Source organism: Eucyclogobius newberryi, unplaced genomic scaffold (genome assembly GCF_026437365.1).
Source record: "Eucyclogobius newberryi isolate DKJ021-1_F unplaced genomic scaffold, fEucNew1.0.hap1 SCAF_11, whole genome shotgun sequence".
Taxonomy (NCBI): domain Eukaryota; kingdom Metazoa; phylum Chordata; class Actinopteri; order Gobiiformes; family Gobiidae; genus Eucyclogobius; species Eucyclogobius newberryi.
In genome coordinates this window covers 33,160,234-33,168,120 of record NW_027315735.1, presented here as the reverse complement: position 1 = coordinate 33,168,120, position 7,887 = coordinate 33,160,234, and the positions used below count along the sequence as shown (strand labels likewise).

Sequence of the window (7,887 nt, the reverse complement as noted above, 5' to 3'; positions counted from 1 at the left end):
GACTAACTTCAAAATCATTTGAAACACAAACACTGCCTTAGCTACAAACCAAGACTTCGTTAAAGTCACTTGTTGAAAGTTTGCTGTGTTGCCATCTTCCTGCTGAACATGCGCTGTTTGACTTATCTAGTTTTCATACAGTTTTATTTAGCGCGGTTTGAGACTGTGTTGTCCTCATAGCACATGCCCAAACCTCGAAAAGAAGCTGCTGTTCGCTCTGGTGCTAAAGGTTCATGTTAGAGAGCGAAATATGAACCCTGAATAAGGTCATAGGTTGCACCGCTGTGGAAGAACCGGAATCGGTCTGCAATACTGCTCCGCGGCCCGCAGTACTGCTCAGCGGCCCGCAATACTGCTCCGCGGCCCGCAGTACTGCTCAGCGGCCCGCAGTACTGCTCCGCGGCCCGCAGTATTAGCGGCCCGCAGTACTGCTCAGCGGCCCGCAGTACTGCTCCGCGGCCCGCAGTACTGCTCCGCGGCCCGCAGTACTGCTCCGCGGCCCGCAGTACTGCTCAGCGGCCCGCAGTACTGCTCAGCGGCCCGCAGTACTGCTCCGCGGCCCGCAGTACTGCTCAGCGGCCCGCAGTACTGCTCAGCGGCCCGCAGTACTGCTCAGCGGCCCGCAGTACTGCTCAGCGGCCCGCAGTACTGCTCCGCGGCCCGCAGTAGTGCTCAGCGGCCCGCAGTACTGCTCAGCGGCCCGCAGTAGTGCTCAGCGGCCCGCAGTACTGCTCAGCGGCCCGCAGTAGTGCTCCGCGGCCTGCAGTAGTGCCTGCAATGTAGTGACGTTTAGTTCAAGACCTCAAATGATTCATATAAATTAACAAAGAAGCAGATTTTGATTTGTCTCCACACAAGTGTCATCAAGTGATGTCATGAGCGGCTGATACAGGATTGAACGTAAATTATTTTTGTTGTGGACATTCAGCCGACCAGCAGAAGTAGTAAAGGCTAAACCTTGGAAAAAGGCTAAACAAAACAAAACAACAAACAGTACATTTACATTCAACTTTTCATATAAAAATATATAGTATAAAAATATTTACTATGTAAGTAAAATTAATGTTTCACTATGACTTTACAAAGAGGATTTAAGCACAAAGTCATAATTATAATAAGTATATTGTGTTCTAACTATGTCCAAGACCATTATTATGTATCATTTGTATTAATATTGACTTTTAGAACAGCATGATTTCTCTCATGTGAGTGTTTCAAGGCTGCCCGCCCCCAAAGGCTTCTGATTGGCTCATGTGAGCCAATAGAAAGCCAACATTGTGTTGTTTCTCTCACAGAACCAGGAAGAGAAGAGTGAAGGAGCAGCAGAGACAGAGCAGAGACAGTGAAGGAGCAGCTGAGACAGAGCAGAGACAGTGAAGGAGCAGAGATAGAGCAGAGACAGTGAAGGAGCAGCTGAGACAGAGCAGAGACAGTGAAGGAGCAGAGACAGAGCAGAGACAGTGAAGGAGCAGCTGAGACAGAGCAGAGACAGTGAAGGAGCAACTGAGACAGAGCAGAGACAGTGAAGGAGCAGCTGAGACAGAGCAGAGACAGTGAAGGAGCAGCTGAGACAGAGCAGAGACAGTGAAGGAGCAACTGAGACAGAGCAGAGACAGTGAAGGAGCAGCTGAGACAGAGCAGAGACAGTGAAGGAGCAGCTGAGACACAGCGGAGACAGTGAAGGAGCAGCTGAGACAGAGCAGAGACAGTGAAGGAGCAGCTGAGACAGAGCAGAGACAGTGAAGGAGCAGCTGAGACAGAGCAGAGACAGTGAAGGAGCAGCTGAGACAGAGCAGAGACAGTGAAGGAGCAGCTGAGACAGAGCAGAGACAGTGAAGGAGCAGCTGAGACAGAGCAGAGACAGTGAAGGAGCAGCTGAGACAGAGCAGAGACAGTGAAGGAGCAGCTGAGACAGAGCAGAGACAGTGAAGGAGCAGCTGAGACAGAGCAGAGACAGTGAAGGAGCAGCTGAGACAGAGCAGAGACAGTGAAGGAGCAACTGAGACAGAGCAGAGACAGTGAAGGAGCAGCTGAGACAGAGCAGAGACAGTGAAGGAGCAGCTGAGACAGAGCAGAGACAGTGAAGGAGCAGCTGAGACAGAGCAGAGACAGTGAAGGAGCAGCTGAGACAGAGCAGAGACAGTGAAGGAGCAGCTGAGACAGAGCAGAGACAGTGAAGGAGCAGAGACAGCAGCAGCTCTCTTTGGGACAAGAACGAGACTAAACTTTAGAGAGAGTGAACCTTCAGACTCTGTTCTTTGGTCAAAGCTCTTCCAGGACTTTCTGCTGTTACTTTTGCGTTTAACCTCCTCCTGCTGCACAATCTGTAAGTTTGACTCTCTAACATCAAACATGATTCATGTTAATTAGACGGTTAATGATTTGATTTTGCACTAGGCATTTAGTCTATGGTTTTGGACATCTTAACTTTATTATGTTTTTCAACTGAATTAAATAATGAACACGTTTGGAAAACAACAAGTAAGTTCAGTCTTGATTTCTGATGGAACGCAACGATCTGCTGCTGCCCTGAAATAAGGAGTTTAAATTAGGCTAAACGCTTTAACTGTCAGTTTAAAGTTAAAATGCATCTAAATGTGGTGACAGATTTATAGACCAGTCCGTCCCACTAATATACATTTCATTACTAAGAGTGAAATTTAATCAAGTCTGTGTAATCCTCATTTGTCCAGGAATGATCCAGTGCAGAAAATAATTAGGTTGGAGTCATCTGGATGCTGTTTTGTAAAAACAAGATATTTTGACTCTCATCCAAGAGTCATTCTCAATCTGCGGATTGTGGATATTGATCAAATTATTGTCATGCATTAATATTATATTTCTGTGTCCTATTTATCATGGGTCACGATGCCCTTTCTGTGTACTTTCTGATTATCTTAAAGACTGGTCTAAACAATCTTAAAGCTGACGTCATGCCATTTTATCAGACCAAAGCCACAGCGATATAAAACACAGATAAATCTTGTGGAAAGTCGAATCTCAGCTGCAAGACGACCAACATGTGACTGTTTTGCCTGTTATTCCCTGTTTTCATCAAATAAAGACCTTGAGAACGATCCGCGCCTCTCGCAGTCTGTTATAGACTAAACTTTGACTGAATTTGGTGGAGGATGCGGGTCTCTCATCGCGTTTAGAAAAGAAACACTTGAATTTTGCTCTAAAGCACTCCCTTCTGGATGTCGAAAATCTGCGCATTGAAAATGCTAAATTGTTGAGGTTTGCCAAAACTTAAAACTTAAACCAAAATTTCAACATTGGATACAAATATGAATATAGGCAAAACAGTAGCATGTTGTTCGTCTTGCAGCAGTGATTCAACTTTCCACAAGATTTAGCTGTGTTTTATATCGCTGTTGCTTGGGTCTGATAAAATGGCATGACGTAAGATTTAAGATTGTTTATACCAGTCCACAGGATCTAGTCTGAGAACTCAGATATTCATCCTTCTCTGGGAAAGCCCTGCCCACCGGACAGCACATCCTGATGAAAGCCGGTCCTTTTTAGTTCTGCGAGTTTTACATGAAACCAGTATCCTTTGTTTACCCTAACAGCCCTGTAATGGGTCATAGAAATCATATTGTTACTTAACTGCAACTCCCTCATCCCTGAGGACCTGATTGGCATCAGGATGGCCCCTGGCATTAGCCCGGGTCTTCCAGATGCTTATCAGTGACTTTGTGATGGTGGGCAGCGCTTACTCAGAGTAGGACAAATATCTGAGTTCTCAGACTAGATCCGCAGATTGAGAATGACTCTTGGATGAGAGTTGAAATTTCTTGTTTTTCTAAAACAGTGTCCAGATGACTACAACTCAAGCTTTTTCTACAATGTGAGATTTATTCTTATTTTTTTCACAAGAAAACCACGCGTAAGGAATTTACCACAAAACAGCCACTTCAATTTTTTGCACCATTGTGTAATTAATGTTACTTGACGTCTCCTCCTTCTGTGTTTATTTCAGATCTATAAAGTCCGGCAAAAGAATGGTGTTCACCTGTGACCAGTGTGGAAAGACATGGCCCAATGCTACCAAACTTAAAAGACATTACAAAACTCACACTGGAGAAAGATCATATGAGTGTGACCAGTGTGGAAGCAGTTTTTCTATTGAAGCAAGTCTTAAAAGACACACCAAAATCCACACTGGAGAAAGACCTTTTAGCTGTGATGTTTGTGGTCAAAAGTTTGGAGAAAAGTATTCTCTAAAAGAACATGAGAGGATTCACACTGGAGAGAAGCCCTTTGAGTGTGACCAGTGTGGAACTACCTTTAGGACAAAAACAATGCTCTCTCAACACCAACGAGTCCACAAAGATGAGAGGCCGTACCAATGTGACCAGTGTGAGAAGGTTTTTAAAACATTATTTGAACTTTCCTCTCACTACCGAATCCACACAGGAGAAAAATCTTACATCTGTGAGCACTGTGGGAAAAGGTTTGCCCATTCTAACTCTTACAAACTTCACTTGAGAATCCACTCTGGAGAAAAGCCATACAAATGTGAACACTGCAGTAAAACTTTCAGAAGTTCATCAAACCTCACAGTGCACCGTCGGATCCACACCGGAGAGAAACCATTTGTCTGTGGAGAGTGTGGGAAGGCTTTTGCATCAATGTCAAGTCATTATCATCATATTAATCTCTGTCGTTATAAAGAAAAAAGCTTTTGCTCTGACCAGTGTGAGAGGCCTTTCAGAAAACCTGGTCAACTGAAGGTGCGTCATCTTCAACAAACTAAAGGAGACAGAGCTGCTGAGGCTGGATCAAGTGAAGCCAAAGTCAGACTCAAAAAGCTGGAGATCAGGCTCCAGAGAGTCCAGACTGAGAAGGAAAGACCAGTGTAGATCCAGAACACTGGACAGAGGTTAATGTTGGTTTTACTAGAACTGTTGACTATCTTCACTATGAAACTATCTGTAAGTGACCATTGTTTAAGTTTTCCCCCTTTGTTCCCCTCGGAGAGCGTGAGATGAGTCAATGTCTAATATGACCTTATCATGAGACATCACAATATTGTTAAGTGTTTAGAGTTTAACTTTGAGGTGGTCAGAATTCTGTTGAAATATTTGTTTGATTTTTAACCTTTAAATTGCAGATGATTTGTCCTGTCTTATGGTTGATATTTTCACAAGAAAGAAAAACTGACCGAAAGGTTTTCTTTGTCAGAAATGTTAATAGAAATGTTTTTCCAACAATTATTGTTTGTAGGAACAGTTTTCTAAAAAACACAATTAGTTTCAGAATTTATTGTGCTTTTTATTTTTATTACAAAAAAAGATTTGACAGTGTGTAAACAGTGTTCCAACAAAATAAAAAAATATTTTGATAAAAAAAACATACATAACATAGTAAAGGTCAGGAGCAGCTAAGATAAATATTGCTAAAACTTTTACTAATGTGATTTAAGTCGTAGGCTCCAAAGGAAATGTCGCTGTCAAACGGCCGAGAAACACATAAAGTCCACACTGGACAGAAGCTGTACAAATATGTGAAAACCTTTTCATAACAAAATCCTCACATGACAGTCCACTCTGGAGATTTTTGTGGTAAATGATTAGATGGGCCCATAGCGACTGCCTGATGCCTGTTCAAAACAACATTCACAATAATATATTTTTATATACACCATATATACCAAACCAACACTGCAGCGTCTCATTTGACGTACACTGCCCGACTTCCATCTGAGAACTGCACTCTGAGCAGAGTTTGTTATAATTCACTATCTGCCAAGTGCATATTAAGCATGAAGCATCACCTAAATCAGATGTGACAATCACATAAACTATAGCTGCTTTCATGTGCTCTGTAGAAGATTATTATTTTCCACTTGTGTGTGTGTTTTTTTTTTTAAATGGTTAAACATGTTAAAACACTTTATGCAAAAAATATATGTGAAAAGAGTTTCCAAATAAATTCACATGAGACAATATTCTGCAGTTCTCTCATGGAAAAACACTAAGAATTCCACACTTTAAACATTGGAAGTAGAAATAGCATCCAACTTTTGGGAGCCATATAATGAGGCAGCATTTTTTAACAGCTGGAATTTTTTTATATCTTTCAATTGTGATTTGTTTGCTGCTGTCGGTCATAGTGAGAGGTCAAAGGTTATTTCATCTCTGCAACTCTGGCATCAAAATGATTTCCCAGTTTTTTACTAGAAATGATGAGTTGAGGGAAATGTATTATTGTATTATTTACCGTAATTCCCACAGCGCATGAAGCCAGCATAAGAAAACATTTAGAATGCCAAAATGTTTTCTTTGTTCATCAATGATACCAGCCCAGTGTGTTTACCATAGTAGCAGCTAACGCTGCTAAGTGCCACACGATCCGCTGCAGCATTTGCGCATGTAGATTCTGGAAACCCAAGGACGGCCCTGTCGCAGAACATCTGCGCGCAGCACTGGCTTTGTGTTTTTCTATGGGAAGGTCTGGGCATGTTTATCCACTTGTAAAAGGTCTACAGTGAAAAGAACCACCTGAATAGGCTTGTATTTAGAGTCTATACAGGTGGAGCACAGCTAACATCAGCTTTTCAAAAGTACATTTCAAAGCACAGACTATCTGAACCTGGGCTCCTGCATACCTGCCCCAGGAATGTGTTATGCTGATGGTAAGTGCACAAATACAACAACAAACACATGCGTTCAATATATTTTGACTATGATACGTGCCATGTCTTGTGCATAGGTGTGAATCCCAGTCAATATATGGCACATAGAAAGCATGTGTTTGTTGCTGTATTTATGCAATTACTATCAGCACTACACATTTCTGCGACAGTTATGGAGCCCGGGTCCAGAAAGACTGTCAATCTGTGCTTTCAAATGTACTTTTTGTCGTGCTAAGCCTTTGCAGACGGTATATACAAGCTTATTCAGGTGTATGGACACACGCGGAAAAGTTTGTTTGGAAAGTACTGAAAATGAAGTTCTCGTACTCGTATCGGTTTGGGGGAAAAGTGGTATCCGTGCGAGCCCAGTTCAAGGTCAAATACATGAAATGCATGTAAACCTGGGAACTACGACTGCAGCGTTTGATCCAACTCGCAAAGAGCCCAATAAAACATCTAGAGAAGCCTGTGTAGTCGTGCCTCGTGTAGCCACGCAGCCCGATAAAGACTAGGAGAGACATTCAAAAGCACCAGGCAAGAAACAAACATCATACAGCCAAGGTCCTGACCAGGCTGATCTGGACATGGCCACCACTGCTCCTGAGTCCTGACCGGTTGCCCTCGCAGCATCTGGGTCAAATGCGGACCCCTCGCGCAGAGATCAGGCGTCTAACCCAGAGAAAGCACAAACCACTGGTCTGACACTAGACTGAAGCTGTAAATGCCATTTAAATTCCTGTCACCCGTTCATTGTCCTTGGAGCTTTTGTCCTGCCGCAGTACAGTCTTATCAGAGCCGTGTGACAGCGGCTCTTTGCCCTAAATCTTCTTACAGCAGAATGAAATGTGTGCACGGCGCTGCATCTCGCCCCGCGGTGAGTGAGCAGCTCGGGAAAAAGGAAGAAGAGACAAAAGCTTCAATAACTTCAGCTGCTCAAGAATTCATCCTGGGAAGATTCCGTGCTCTTGAAGGTGACATCATCAGTACAAACGGCACGAATAATATTGTGCGAGTCTCCGTACGCTGACGCTTAGATTACAGACGCAAACTGTAATCGTTTATTTCTGAAGCGCTTTCCCATGAGAGTTAATCTGGGAAAGGAAAAATAAAAGTCTTATCATTCAGGTTTACCCTTGCTGCGTCTCCACTCCGGGTCTGCGTGCTCCGAAGGGCCCGGCCGACGGAGCCTGGTCTTCTGAGTAGTCACCTAGCAACCAAGACTAGCTGCATATGCTAACTCAGATGGA

At 43.4% G+C, this 7,887-nt stretch overlaps 1 protein-coding gene across 1 annotated transcript; it reads left to right on the top strand.

Moving 5' to 3' along the window:
• Positions 1-2,166: 2,166 nt before the first annotated feature.
• Positions 2,167-4,955, top strand: LOC140354786 (uncharacterized). The gene is made up of 2 exons (XM_072440019.1): positions 2,167-2,326; positions 3,983-4,955. The coding sequence occupies exon 2, from the start codon at positions 4,005-4,007 to the stop codon at positions 4,863-4,865; it is 861 nt and encodes a 286-aa protein (XP_072296120.1). The 5' UTR covers positions 2,167-2,326; positions 3,983-4,004; the 3' UTR covers positions 4,866-4,955.
• Positions 4,956-7,887: the final 2,932 nt, after the last annotated feature.